This window comes from Rissa tridactyla, chromosome 6, assembly GCF_028500815.1.
Source record: "Rissa tridactyla isolate bRisTri1 chromosome 6, bRisTri1.patW.cur.20221130, whole genome shotgun sequence".
In the NCBI taxonomy this organism is placed as follows: Eukaryota; Metazoa; Chordata; class Aves; order Charadriiformes; family Laridae; genus Rissa; species Rissa tridactyla.
In genome coordinates this window covers 31,202,326-31,217,913 of record NC_071471.1, presented here as the reverse complement: position 1 = coordinate 31,217,913, position 15,588 = coordinate 31,202,326, and the positions used below count along the sequence as shown (strand labels likewise).

The window sequence follows — 15,588 nt, the reverse complement described above, 5'->3', positions numbered from 1 at the left end:
ACGCAAGAACACTGCAAAGTACTAAATATTCTCAATCCAACTTTACTGGGATGGAAAAGAAAGTGGACAGAGATTATAATTATTTTATCTTGGCATTCAGTAAATCAGAGTAGAAGTTGCAACTCAGGACCTCCCAGTTCACAGGTCTATTATCCAAACAACAGAAATCCAAGATTAAAACCAAATTCTGATCTGTTTCCCAAAAGAAAAATCCCAAGGGCTTCTGTAATGGCAGAATGTCTGTGAGATGTGTTTCATGTTATTTTTGTTAATATATGTTATTCAACATAAAGGTAAAGCTGATGACCACCACTAGAAAATAACACCGCTGTAATCTGCCATTTCAGAAAATAAGCACAGTGGACATGAGAACCACTTACAAACACAGTTTTCCTAGTAGTTACTATACAACAACAGGAGAAGATAAAGGGAAAGCAAGAGAGAGGAAAAAAAAACAAAACAGAACTCACAGGCACAAAGGAAGAGTCAAGAGATTAAACTGAGTCCATCACTGCTAGATCTATATCAAGCTTTTGTCTAATATAACACAATGAAATATTTCAGCTGCAGCTTTTTAAAAAAATTACCTCCTTTTTTGCTATGACATTCCTTCTCCCCATTGTTTCCATTAGTTAAACCATGTTTACGGATCATTTATAATCAGCACATAATTATAATGTTCAACACAGAAAATGAATGTTAACCATCAGTCAATACTGTCCAGGGCATCATATCTTGGAGAAAAAAACCCCACATTTAAATAATACAGCTGTCTTTTTCCCCCACTAGTTATTCAACATATATGAAAGTCTTGAAAAATGATAGCACACTGTTCTTGAGTAGGTTTATCTCACTAATGAGCAAATGAACAACAGCCCAGTAGGAAAAAAAATGACACAGTAGTAAAGCATCACATCCTCTCTAGGCCACTTAAATACAGATAGAGTTTTCTCAATATTGCTGATGCTAAAGTTCTCAAACATGGAGGCCACAGATCTATCCGACAGCATACTGGCTAACTGCAACAAAGCTATTTCTCTGACTCTTGCCAAGGCCATGTGTCCTGGCCTACCTTACCCAACTTCACAGCCCCAGCTCTTACTGTACTGTAACGAGCAACAGGCCCTCAGCCCAGCTGCTTCATCTGCACCCACTGGATCCATCAGCTGCAGCCTGTCTGCTACATTTCCCCATCAGTTTATCATACAAATTAATTAATGGTATTGCCTAGATTCTTGCTCTCACCCTGGCTTGGGGAAGGGAGGCAAGCCCATGCAGCAGTGAGGACCAGAAACACCAGCCCTCCTCAACACTGAGATCTGGATGACTTCTCTGTGAATCCTGGAGCCTCCATGACTGGTCTCCAAGTTAGTTTCACCTCCATGACTACATGCCCCTCAGAGAACTGAGGATTTAATTTTTAAAAGAGATGCTTTGCAGACACCTTTCTCAAATACCCATAACTGTATTTCAGAAGCTGGCTCAGAACCACCAAAAATTGGGGGGTGGGGGGAGGAAGCATGTAAACTGCTGCAAAATAAAGTATCTTGTTTAAATAAACTGTGTATGGAAAGTCTTCAGTAAGCAAAGTTATCTTCTAACTACATGGCACATACAAATAAAAAAAAACCCACACATTTTCAGAAACACAGAGCTATCCATCCACATATATCCCACCTAGCTGTGTACTTATGAACAATGAAAAATGCAAAAATAAAACCACAAAGACTTTGGCAGACCTTATGACTGGTTTTCTCTATTAGACCATAACTGTACGTGCAGTCAGGCAGATGGGTCAGTAATGAACAGTAATTAGATCAGTGATAATCCCATTTTCAGGGAAAAAAAAGTCACTTTAGGAATACGCAGTAAACTGCAGAACCGCACTTACTCTGGAGCAGATTTTTAAAAAACATTGAGATACATCTACTTCCCCCTATTGCTCAATCCTACGTATCAATCTGCATATGCAGACAGGTACCCAAAAATTCAATACACACAATACTTAAAAATATGTATTTGCTTAAAATGACTCTTACGGCTTACTATTTGTCACATATGTTGGGGCTTTCTTCCACGTGTACATAAAGCATTTCAAAGCTGACTACCTAACATTAAGTTGCTGTTTAATATTTAAACACCTAACCAAACAACTCCATTTTTAGAAGTCTTGTGGAAGTAGCAACTCCCAAATCCTGGAAGATTTATCAGACATCTAACCACTTGCTTAGGATCCTAACTTTCAACCCTCAATGTAGAAATAATTGCTTTGTTCATGTTTAATTTCTTAATAATATACTCACACGTCTGTTTTTTGTAGCATTCTATCTTCACTAAGTTTATGATATTTTCTTTTCTACAGGAGCAAGAGATTACACTGTAATCTCACTGCAGTTAAGATCCAAAAATATTTTCAGTCTTGGCCTAGATTCCACTTAAGAGTAAAGTTAAGCTAGCATGAAAATAATATTATATATTTCTGAAAGTAAATTCTACAATACGTATCAATTCAGAAAATTCCTAACCTATTTTTTTTCTTAAACTATTATTCTACAGAATATTCAGATTTGCTAATGATCAAGTTACAGGCACATTAAATGGATTGTCTTTTTTGCTGTCTTCACTTTTTTTATAAAGGCATCATACAAGAGACATCAACTCCCACTGACTTTTGTATGACCAAACTGTAATCCATTTCATAAGGAACTGCAACACAAAAATTGCCCCAAAACTCTTTCAGTATAGAAACCAGATTTTGGTATAGCGTACTTTGCATGCTGTGGAATTACTCAAAGATGAAACTTGTTGGTTAGGACTTTGCAAAGACAGTCAATGCCACATCTTTTGTTACTGCATTCTCTACGCATTACAGAAATGCTAAGTGCCTGATGTAAAGCTTACTGAAATTAGTAACAAATTCCCAAGCCATACAGTGGTATTTGACTCAAATCCTATTTAGGAACGGTTCATGCATTTCCTGTGTTAGCAACTCTTTAGGTATGTCAGAGTGCAATCACCCCTACAGAGCAATCATCTTCATTACATCATCATTTGCCTATCAACCTATTAAATTCTAGATATCCACTCAAACCAGCTTTCCCTTAAACACCCTTTTACAGTACAGTGAAACCATTTATTAAGCAGTGATTCATGATATAAAAAGCAGTGCAAGAAAGAAGAACCAGTATCTACAGTGCCTTAGCTTCAGTATTTGACTAACATTTCAATACAAACAGATTTTTAAGAATACACTGAAGACAAAAGAAAATCCAGCATTCCTAAAAACAGGATTATAGTCCACAGGAGTTGTTTTCACCTATCCTTCCAAAGCAAAAGGCAAGATTGTTTGGGTATATCATCAAGAAGACTGAAGCAAATGGATTTGGCAATAATGTCTTGAGAAATCCTATCTTTCACAAAGAAGCATGAAGCAATATCTCTTTATTGTAATTGCCAAAGGTAACATATTGCAAGTACTGGGTCAAGTCTTGTCCTTTTAGTAAAAAGACTTAAAGGAAGTAATGCAAGGGATTAATTTCTTAGCAGGAGAACCAAAGTGATCATTCGCTTAAAGAAACTGAAATCCTAGTTGAGAAAAATAAGCTTTTTGTTCTGTTTTTCGTAAGTCAGTGAATGCAGTGGATACCTGGATATTTACAGACAGGTTTACTTTACAAAGACTGGCTGAGCTCCAAACAATTTATATTGTGTAAGATTCAGCAAGAGGAAAGAGGAAGGAGAATAAGGAAAACAGCAATAAGATATTTTCATACACTGGCTACTTAGTCATGTAATTCTGAGATAATTATTTACAGATGCACAAAATTAACTGAAAAAGACATTAACTGATCTTGAAGCAACTTTTTCTTTGCAAAGTTCTCTTTCAAGTACAACATAATCTACTTTGTATTTTTATTCTAGTTAGATTTCATAGGGAATCAATAAGAGGAAACAAAATTAATATTAGCTTTATTGGCTTAAGATAATTTTTTAGAGTTAATTTTAAATCCATTCCAATAGGTCATTATAGCAAGGTTCAGTCAACTCTGCAGAGGAAAACTTCCCCCCCCCCCCCCCCCCATGAGGCTGACTAAACATTGCATAAAAACGGTATCTGCTCAAACTGAACATCTGCTTTGCACAAAGTGAGAGCAATGTCATTAATAATGCAGGTTGGCTTTATCAAGGGCAAAGAACAGTCAGTGGTTCTATTCTTGAAACCAGGCATATGCCCCAACATGGTCTTTGTGCCTCCGCAAATACATTCTCTATTGATATGTGTTATGTAGTAATCAATCATTTCAGTTAAGTACTTTTTCCACCTTTTCTTCTCATACCTTGCAATAGCTTTTATGAATGCACAATCAGATGGTAAAATGGTAACACATTTAAAAAACAAAATGGAGAAAAAATGTAGCAGATTTTTTTTCTACTTTTAAGGAGTAGACTACAACAGAGAAGGACTTAAGGCAGCTTTTCTGTTTCACTGAATAAAGTAACTTACTACAGCTTTATTTCTTATCTTGTCATTAGATCTTGCATAAAACTAATCACTACAAAGAATTACAACAGCAAGTATTTTGGCATTAAATTTGAATCATTCTTGCCCTAACAGAAGTATTGTGATTGAACGAAAAGACTACTCTTCTGGAAAAGTGGATAAATTATACCCACAAGACAGTTTTGTTTTTCTAGTCTCTACAATGCCAGGCAACTTAGGTGCCACTAGTATTTATCAATTTCCAGACAAACAATGGAAATAATGCATCACAGCAACTGACTGCTGCGGTCACTGTTAATGAGAACACAAGGAAGTTTTGTGGAAGTTCTGTACCAATTCTGTGGTATATTAAGCAACGTTTTAATTCTCAGCCACAGTTTGCATATGCTCTGCTTCCATTAAAGAAATGCTAGAACTCCTCTATTTCAGTGAGAGCAGGGTCAAGTTTTGTGTGCTTTCACTCCAAACTATCTATTTCAAGTGTACTCAAAATTACCTCCAAAACTACAAAGCTCCTCAAATTTAGAGGATTTTTGGCATTAAAAACAATTGGTTAGACAAAGAGAATGATCCACTTGCCTTTCTTAAATTTATGTACAGGAATTTTCTTAAGCTGATCCTTCCTAAGACGATTCCTTCTTGCTCTGTGTCTGTCTTGCACGAATTTTGTGATCTGGAAACAGACATAAAACAGCATAACCAGCAAATTAAAACAATAAAAGAACAACAGAAGTTTTGATTTATGAGTCTTCACAGTAAGTTAGTCCAAAGGGAACTGCAGCTCAAACTGAAACATCTCTTCCCTTGCCTGGACTCAAGGATGAAGCCAAACAAGCTTGCAGGATGTTCTTGATGACCATGGCACTCAAAACTGAAAAGACATAAGCTTTTTTTTTTGGAAAGGAAAGAGAAAAAGAAAAATTATGTCCATACTACATAAAACAACTGTCACTGCTGCAACCCTCTACCAAGGCCAATGTACAGTAGGGTGGCACATCTCAGAGCAAAACAATTCATTAAGTTTGACTGGTTTTGCTTGCGGTTTTAGATTATCACAGCTCTTTTACAGGATTATTCCCATGTTCATCAGAACTGTTTTCATAGTATCTAGATGCAGTTTGCCTACAGGTAAAAGGGTCACTTCAAGCCATAGTTTCTTACTGTCTTCAACTATACTAAAGATTTTGCTTCCATTTTCTTAGCAGTCCCTAATGCTATTTCTGTTCAAATTCTAATTCTATCATCTGTGATATGACATTCTTTTTCAAATATGACGACAAATGAACAAAATAATGGCCTTAACCAAAGCACACACACTAACAAATTTTTTGAAGTTTTCAGAGGTACTCTACACCTACTCTATGCCTATGCTGTGGATAAGGTAAACGCAGAGAGTATCAATATCATAAACAGTATTAACATCTCTCACTTTAGGAATCCCTTAAAGTCACTGATATACTTCACAAGAGATTATTATTTTTTTTTAAAGTATGGATGTATGTATATTATGGACAAATATTATTAGGACCATTTGAAACAGTAATTGGTTTCAACAAAATTTATTTATCCTTCTGCGTCACACCTGGCTTCACTTTTTAAGTGTATTTGTATCCAAACTGTTCGTTCAGACTCTTTTTACCCCAGCTAAAGAATGAGCTGTATGCGTAAGCTGCAGTTTTTCTGCCATAATTCAGATACTTCGTACCAGAGTCTTGCATTCATTTTTTAATTAAAAACAATATCTCCTGAAAGAAGCAGGGCCAAAACCACAAATGAATGAGGACCAAATCCAACCCACAACCTCCCTGGGATCAAGTTCACTGTAACAATTGTCCAGCGCTCTAATCTATCAAGATCTCTCTGTAAAGCCTCCCCCCACTCAAGGGAATCAATATCTCCTAATTTAGTATTGTTGGCAAGCTTACTTAGCATGCACTCAACTCCTGTGTCCAGGTCATTGATAGAAAAATTTAAGAGAACTGGTGGTGAAGGTGAACCCTGATGAACACCACACTAATGGATGGCTGCCAGTGAGATGTTACCCTGTTTAACTACAACTCCTTGAGCCTAACCCTTCAGCCAATTGTTCACCCATCATATTGTGCACATGTCTAGCTTTACGGTGGACATTTCGTCCAGAAGGATACTGCAGAAGACAGCATCAAAAGCTTTGCTAAAAAAAAAAAAACCCAAACCCAAACAAACCCCCAAAACTACAACTCCACACATCTACTGCCTTCCCTTTGTCCACTGAGTGAGTAAGCTTGTTATAAAAGGATATTAAGTTAGAAGGACTGACTTTCCCTTCATGAACCCATGTTAACTTTGACTGATGACTGCATTGTTTTTCAAGTGTTTTTCAATAACTCCATCATTTTACCAGGCAATGAAGTGAGACTGACAGGCCTATAATTACTAGGGTCTTCTTTTTTCACCGTCTCGAAAACAGGACAAATAACATTTGCTAGGTTCGAGGCAACTGGGACCTCTCCAAATTCCCAAGACTGTTGACAAATAACTGAGAGGGGTCTCACAACAATATTGGCCAACTCTTCCAGTACCCTGGGATGAACATCATCAGGTCCCATACATTTATGTGCATTCAGTTGCAGCAGCAAATCCCATAAAGGTTCCAAGTCAACTGGGAGCTCATCATTCCCCCAGTCATGGTCCTCCAACCCAGAGCTCCAGGGGTGCCAGGGCCCATCATTGGTTTTAAAAAAAGACAACATACCCTTTATTATCTTCTCCCCTAATGCCTACACAGAGGTTCCCAGCCATTTCATGCTCAACTGCAAGTGCCGTACAGTCCAACCTCTCTTCCACACACAGTATGCCCCCCCTGCCTTGCCTGTCTCTCCGGAAGAGCCTATAATTGTCCACCACAGCACTACAATCACAGCACTCTTCCCACTACGTCTTACTTATGCCAATGATGTTGTAGCTCTGGGAGTGAGCCAAAGCTTCCAGTTCCTCGTTTATTCTCCATAAAGTGTGTGTCAGTGTACACACATTTCAGGTGTGGCCCAGTGTACTCAGTACGTCATGGAGCCAAGTGAAAGCCCTCACCAGCACACTGTTCCTCAAACACCGTCATGCTGCCCCATAGCTTAGAATCACCAAGTCATTTAGGTTAGAAAAGACCTTTAAGATCATGAAGTCCAACCGTTAACCTAGCACTGACAAGTCCACCACTAAACCATGGCTCTGAGCACCACATCTACGCACGCGCAGCCTGTTCAAATGTTTCATAACCCTTTCCGTGAAGAAATTTTTCCTAATATCCAATCTAAACCTCCCCTGGTGCAACTTGAGGCCATTTCCTTTTGTCCTATCACTTGTTACTTGGGAGAAGAGACTGTCCTCCTTCTCACTACACCCTCCTTTCATGTAGTTGTAGGGAGCAATAAGGTCTCCCCTCAGCCTCCTTTTCTCCAGGCTGATCACCCCCAGTTCCCTCAGCTGCTCCTCTAAGACTTGTGCTCCAGACCCCTCACCAGCTTCACTGCCCTTCTCTGGACACACTCCAGCACCTCGATGTCTGTACTCACCAGTGCTGAGTACAGGGGGACGGACGACTGCTTCCACAGTCCTGCTGGCCACACTATTCCTGACACAGGCTAGGATGCTGTTGGCCTTCTTGGCCACCTGGGCACATTGCTGCCTCATATTCAGCTGGCTGTCAACACCTCCAGGTCCTTTTCCACCAGGCAGCTTTCCAGCCACTCTTCCCCAAGCTTGTAGCACTGAATGGCGTTGTTGTGACCCAAGTGCAGGACCTGGCACTTGGCCTTGTTGAACCTCATACCACTGGCCTCAGCCCATTGATCCAGCCTGTCCAGATGCCTCTGTAAAGCCATCCTATTCTCCAGGAGATCAACACTCCCACCAGACTTGGTGTAGTCTGCAAACATACTGAGGGTCCACCCAATCCCCTTGTCCAGATCATTGATGAAGATATTAAACAGAACCCCAGTACTGAGTACAGTTCCCCAGTACTGACCCCTGGGGAACACCGCTTATGACTGGCCACCAACTGGATTTAACTCCATTCACCACCATTCTTTGGGCCTGGCTCTCCAGCCAGTTTTTCACCCAGTGAAGAATACAGCCATCCAAGCCATGAGCAGCCAGTTTCTCCAGGAGAATGCTGTGGGAAACAGTGTCAAAAGCTTTACTAAAGTCCAGGTTAACAACATCCACAGCCCCTTCCTCATCCACCGAGCGGGTCACCTTATCATAGGAGGAGATCAGGTTTGTCAAGATAGACCTGCCTTCCATAAACACAATGCTGACTCGGCCTGATTGCCCTGCATGTGCTGTGTGATGGCACTTAAGATGATCTGCTCCATAACCTTCCCTGGCAGGGAGGTCAAACTGACAGGCCTGTAGTTCTCCAGACCTTCCTTGTGGTCCTTCTTGCAGATGGCCTAACTTCTAGTCAACTGGGACCTCCCTGGTTTGCCAGGACTGCTGATAAATGATGGAAAGGGCTTGGTGAGCACATTTGCCAGCGCCCTCAGTACCCTTGCGTGGATCCCATCCGGCCCCATAGACTTGTGTGTGTCTACGTGATGTAGCAGGTCCCTCACAGTTTGCCCTTGGATTATGGGGGCTTCATTCTGCTCTCCGTCCCTGTCTTCCAGGTCAGGGGCTTAGGTACTCAGGGAACAACTGGTCTTACTATTAAACACTGAGGCAAAGAAGGCATCAAGTATCAGCCTTTTCCTCAGCCAGTCACTGTGTTTCCCCTTCACATCCAACAGAGGATGGAGATTTCCCTTAACCCTCTTTTTGTTGCTAAGGTATTTATAGAAACATTTCTTACTGTCTTTAATGCAGTAGCCAGATTAAGTTCTAGTTGGGCTTTGGCCCTTCTAATTTTCTCCCTGCACAACCTCATCCTCCTGAGTTGCCTGCCCCTTCTTCATAAAGACGACTCAAACTCTTTTTTCCACTAGTTACGTTTCGCTACGGAATCCGATTTTATCCTGTTACCCCCATCAGGCCTGTACCACACTCTGGAAGATGCTTTCAAAGACCTCTCCACTTTTTTCCTCACAGTTTAACATGAGCTGTGTAGACAGATTTTGGTATTTTCAACATTGTTATCACCTGTTTTCAAAACCCTCCAAACACCTGTCCCAAACACATAGTACAGGTAACCCTGACTTGCAGATATACAATATGATTTTCTCCTGGTTCCTGTCTGGTTTTCCAGACACAGAAAGAACCATTAATTTTAGCACTCACTACCTGTTGACACTAACAGAAGAGAAATTCAGGTCTCTCGAAGCCTTTGCTTTTATAGCTGGGACATAATTGGAAAAATAAATTCTTAATCACAGTTTATAGACATGCCCTTTTTTGCATTTCCTCACAGTGCATAAGCAAGGAAATTGGAGATGAGTTTAAATGCCTGAAATTTTCCTCACCAAATGTTTATTTCCCCTTCTCATAGCTAATCCTACCTAGCATCTGTTTATTCGTCTTGGATTGTACAGACTGTTCTTCCCTATATATTTTATTTGGAATCTGGAGCTCCCAAAATCACACATTAAGTAAAAAATTGTTTTAATTCAGAGTATCAGCATGCTGATACAAAACTATCCAGTTCTTAAAAGGCAAACTGAATCAGTATCTATGAAATACTGTATATTTAGATTGGATATATGAGGGTGGTAAGACACAAACAGTTTGCCCAGTGAAGTTGTGGATGCCTCATCACTGGAAGTGTTGAAGGTTGGATGTGACTTTTAATATGATCTTTAAGGTCCCTTTCAACCCAAACCATTCTGTGATTCTATGGTTTCTGCTAAGAAAACTCACTTATGCCCTAAAGACAAACACTTTACAAATTTGTTTAGCTCACCTGTATAACATTTGTAATGTCACTTTTGATGCCAAAAACCGCTGTTTTCATAGTGAGGGAAACGTGTAATTCTAAGGAGAGGTGGCGTTCCAGTGGGACTAGCCTTGTGTTTGGTACATGACTCTTGCTAAATCCTTGCTAAAGTGACTGGTGCAAACTGGTCTGTAATTTAGTTATTTTCTTGACCTGAAGATGACAGCACTGAAATCCACTAGGAACTTTTACAATTAACATCATCTAAAACCAAAAGCATCTGAACTGATGAAAAACTCTGAAGCAAAATAAAAAGAAATAACCCAAGACTAAAACCCATCTCTCTTATTTCTGAATTTCCACAGTGGTGTTCATGATAAAGGTCAAGCTCACATGCCTCATGATTACAGTTGTCATATGTCCCTCCCTCCTACATTAGTTTTCGATGGTAACCTAAGTCACTCTTTAAATAATAGGCCCCCTAAGTATTCTTATTGTCTTTCTCTTCGTTCCTTAATTAGTATCTTTCTGAAAAATGGCACATTGGTGCGTCACATCATATTTTGATAGGATTCAAAGCCAGTACTTATGATTTTCAAAATTATATCAGTCCCCTTTATAGCCTTCTTCATTCCATTTCTTACGTAACCAATATTTTGTTTGACTTTCCAGCTTCAGTGTGCTACAAGCAGATTATTAGTGAAGCTCAAGTTGGAATATTGATGGTCTCAGAACAACAGATGTTCATAAAATATTATCCCTGGTCACCGCTCTCCTTTAGAAATACCATCTCTCCTTACTTCAAACTGCTGACCTTCATCATACAATGATAAGGCTATATATTCACCTAAGAAAGTCCTCTATGATCAAGGTTATCATCATCAGGTCAGACAAAGCATTAGTGAACTTTACATCATCTCTGGTTGGTCACTTCTGCTTTGTTTTCAGAGAGCTGCTGCAATTTTGATTGTGCCCAGGATCGTCAATGAAATACATAACTTACAGTGCAAAACACACTAACACAGAAAGAAATATTTTAAGAAAATGTTATAGAACAGTTGATGTATTACTTGATTTTCATCAAAAGGTAAAATAGGAAGAAGTAGGATGCTAAGTATTCTGAAATAATATATAGCTACGCTATATTACCTTTTATAGGAGACACGTGCCCAACTGAGAATCTCTATAGGTAACGTATATGCTGTAAGACATATGCTATTATACTGTAACAGGCTCTGAGCTTGCTGACTGATTACTATACCGGAAGTAGAAAACACAGTGAAACCTGCACTGTGGAACAGTGGGACTAACGTTTATTAAGCAGGACAGGTTTGGTAAACTGGGACATAATCCCAGTGTACAAGAGCACAAGGTCAGGTCATTCTTTATGGGGCAAAAAAAACCACTTGTGCAGTGGAAGAGTAGCAGTGAGGGCAATTCTTTCTAAGTAGTTAGATGTCAGGTAGAACATCCTAAGGGCTCCTGATATCCCTTTGACAAAATTCTGCACCTGTTTATTGTACTGAAAAAAACAAAGGATTACAGGTAAGCATGGTACAGTTATGTACCGTTCACAAAGCTTTCACTGTACCTTTACTGTATCCCTTGACTTCAGTAAGTGACAGTTCTGTGATGATTTATTTGAAAGAAAAAATGTTATTAAAAGAATGAACTTACCATAAATATGACGATGAGAATAAGACAGATCCCTACTATTATTAGGAAAGGAATTAAGTAGTACTCCAAAGGAAGACTGAACTCTGGGATTAACACAACATGGCCCCTACGGGGAGAAAAAGATAAGACAAATAGGTTAGAATTTAATAAGCAATGACTTAAAGAATAAATACAATTAAAAAAGCCATTAAAATAAAAGGTTATCGCTAGACACACTAAAGGAATATCTACCTGTGCACAACAACATAGAAAATTCATCTGAATTCACATAATGTAAAGCCAACTGAATAAAAGGATAAAACAATGTTTCTTAGAATGTTTTGGAGTTAAAATTACTTACTGACTTATCATAAATAAATTTAAAGCAAGCAGGAAAACAACCTCATAACTGCTTTGAGCACAGAATGAGAAAAATACAACATGACTATCAAAATATACTATGAAATCATTCTTATTTACCAAAGTATTTTGGGTTATATGGGAAGTTTAGTTTCAAATCATGAAGTATGGCAAGCGCACCCTTTGTCCTCTGGGGAGTCAATAAATTACAGGACAGTAACCAAAAATCTTCCTAGAAAACCCAATATGGATGCTGACAACTGGATGTCCGAACACAAGTATTTATTGATACTTAAGGAAGTAAAATCCTGCTATTGTTCTATTGGCACAAGTAGTCAAGAACAGCTGAGAAGGTACAATATGTGAATGTATATCATGTTCTATATGAATGTTCTATAATCACTACCCCTGTGGAGCCACACTCCACTTAACTAGTTTCATCAGCAAGGTGAGCCTACCTAAGAATGACACAATCTATTTCTGATTAATTTAGTGAAAGGACATCAGAGACTTGAAGGAGCAAGCTCATTAGAATAATAACACAAGACACATCTCCTTTTCCATCCTATTCAAGGTATGTATTTTAACCATCTTGTTCTTGCAATACTTTTCTTTTTAAATTTTTAAACTTAGAACAAAAACAGAAGCAGTGCAAACCTAATCATGCATCCCGTTAGAATCATCTTAAATGCATCCTGCAGATTCACTTAGCATAGGAAGTTATCTCTGACTTGTTCTATAACAATTAATAAAGGACAACAAAAAGAGACAGCTTCAGTAGTCCTATACTACGAACACCGATGCAATTAGAAAGAATGCACTTCTGAACAAGGAATGCAGTGGGCAGCACCAGGGAAATCAATAAACCCACTTTTCTATCTCTCTTCTAGAGCAGAATTGCTCTTAAAGTCAGCGAGGAGCTAAACACTGTAAGGTTTGACAGATGATAATTTGAATTCAAACTATCAATCAATGAAATTGTCCGTGTCAGTATTTGTACAGGTACCTAAGAATACAACAGAAAGGGTAGATTAAGATTACAGTTCAGTCTTGACTCGTCAATAGTTTCATGACTGTATTATCTCCAACAGGCTTTAAAAATACATTTTTTAAAGACCCATCTGACTTCAATGGGAACTGACTTATATTGCAAGAACACACCCTTAGATCCAAAACACACAAATGCTCACAAATATTTCTGTGATTCCTAGATCACTGGCTAAACTCATATGTTTAATGCTATATGAAAATGAAAGGAGTAACTTTTCATAAATATATGGTAAACCTCTTGCAGGAAAGCGATTTATATTCATTTTTAAAATGCTTTCTGCCCATTACTCTCGGGCACAAGGTTCCACCTTGAATATCTGTAGCCTCTGTCATCACAACATCCTATTTTAAAACCATAAATATTAAAAAGAGGCAATGACTTAATGCAAGGAGTAACACAGAGATAACTTACCCCTTTTCGTAAGTAAATTCTTCTTTAAGAGAATTAGCTGAAGTCTCACCAATAAAGACAGACGGAATGTCAATCTTCTTTAAAATCTCAACTGTATAAAAAAAGCAAGAAAATAAAGTTATTATTACTCAGACACTCTATGGACACTCTTAAGACATAAGACTTGAACATTATGAGACTACCACAACGTGAAGATATATTTTAACATAATGACAGACTCATGTACATGCATGCTACATCTTTACGTCATATAAGAAATGGTATCATTTTTCCTACTGAATATCTAGGGACTTTACTGCAGGTATAGAAGTCAAAATTCTTAATGGAATATTTAAAGGGAGCAGAAAGCCAAAATATTTTGGCAAAAAAAAAAAAAGAGGCTTCATCAGAGGAATTTTAACCAGGATATCAAGTCTCTGAGTAAGAACGATGAAGTCACACAACTCCATTTATTTCCAAAATTTCTGGCACCTTATATGATTTCTGTGGTCTGGTACTGTAAATTTTAATTAATCTTTCTTCCCTTCTTTCCACCCTAAACATAGACAAACACAATGGAAACAGCTGTGGCTAGAAAGGGTCAAAAAGAAGAAAGAAGAGAATGAACAAATCCCACACCTTTATTTCAGTCTCAAGAAACTGGATGGAACTGTCTCCCCCTTCTGTTTACTACTGTAGGCAATAACATGCTCAAAAGATGTAGCCCAAATGAAAAATTATTGAAAGATAAATCCCGTATTCTATAAAGCTGTCTCCTTGGCTTCACTTTCTATTGATCTGCACCTCTGACACTTCACTATCAAAGCACTCAGGTTCCCAAAGGCAAAAGCATACATGGCTTAACGTCACCTCACACTACCCAACCAACTGCACTGGTTGTGAACTTGTTCTACATTTAGATTTCTCACTAAAACCTGAAAATAAGATTCACATGGGTTGGGAATTCATTAAAACCAGTTCCACATCACTTTCTGGGCTACTCAGCTGCCATTTAGTTTGCTGAAAGTTCATTTCCTAGTTTATTCAATGGTGTTTCCTCTTGGAAAGACATTTTTGTTCTTATTTATGCTTTTGTTCCATACTGAGCAAGCTCAAAAACTGGACAAAAGAAAGAAATGCCACAGAGACAGTTGTAACACTGCTATAGACAAAAAACACACACCATAAAACAAAGCCAACGTTCTGACTAGATTACAAGATGTTCTGCACATATTTACTCCATGAAAGGTTAAAATTGGAACAGCTAGCATCAGAATCATTCAGAAAGTGGCGCACTGGTTTCTAAACATTCTTTCTCCAACTGAAAATACGTACAGGCAATATGTATTCATATGAAATTAGAATCCATTTGCCCAAAGGAACAGGAAAATGTATACAACAATGCAACAACAAAACAGAAGCACTAACAAATACTAAAAAGTCATATTTTAAAGTTTGATTTCCTTCCAAGAGCAGCGTTCAGTTTTCCTATGTTTCTACTTAATTAACAACACATCATCTATTTTCCACATCAGTCATATAAATTGCTCTCATAAATGTGACCATTTAACCCAGAACAGTTGAACTAAAATTTAAAGGAAAAACAAAAGAAACACTCAGAATGAACAAACTTAATGCCACAAATAATACGCAAGCATACATATATGTTCTTCTACAAATATCTCCCATTTTAAAGTGTTAAAAGCAGAAGGATTTCTGGTTGAGGTGGGTTTTTCTGGGGCTTTCTGTTGTTGGTTTGGGGTTTTTTTTGTTTATTGTTTGTTT

The 15,588-nt window shown here is 38.3% G+C and overlaps 1 protein-coding gene across 2 annotated transcripts in view; it reads right to left on the bottom strand.

Moving 5' to 3' along the window:
* The window catches only part of RNF13 (ring finger protein 13), a 44,878-nt gene that overhangs the window by 9,686 nt on the left and 19,604 nt on the right, over nucleotides 1-15,588 (bottom strand). For both annotated transcript variants that reach the window (XM_054204735.1, XM_054204736.1), the window contains exons 6-8: nucleotides 13,825-13,915; nucleotides 12,024-12,129; nucleotides 5,081-5,174 (exon numbers count right to left, since the gene is read on the bottom strand). In XM_054204735.1, coding sequence (XP_054060710.1) covers nucleotides 5,081-5,174; nucleotides 12,024-12,129; nucleotides 13,825-13,915 — 291 coding nt within the window. The remainder of the gene's footprint in view (nucleotides 1-5,080; nucleotides 5,175-12,023; nucleotides 12,130-13,824; nucleotides 13,916-15,588) is intronic.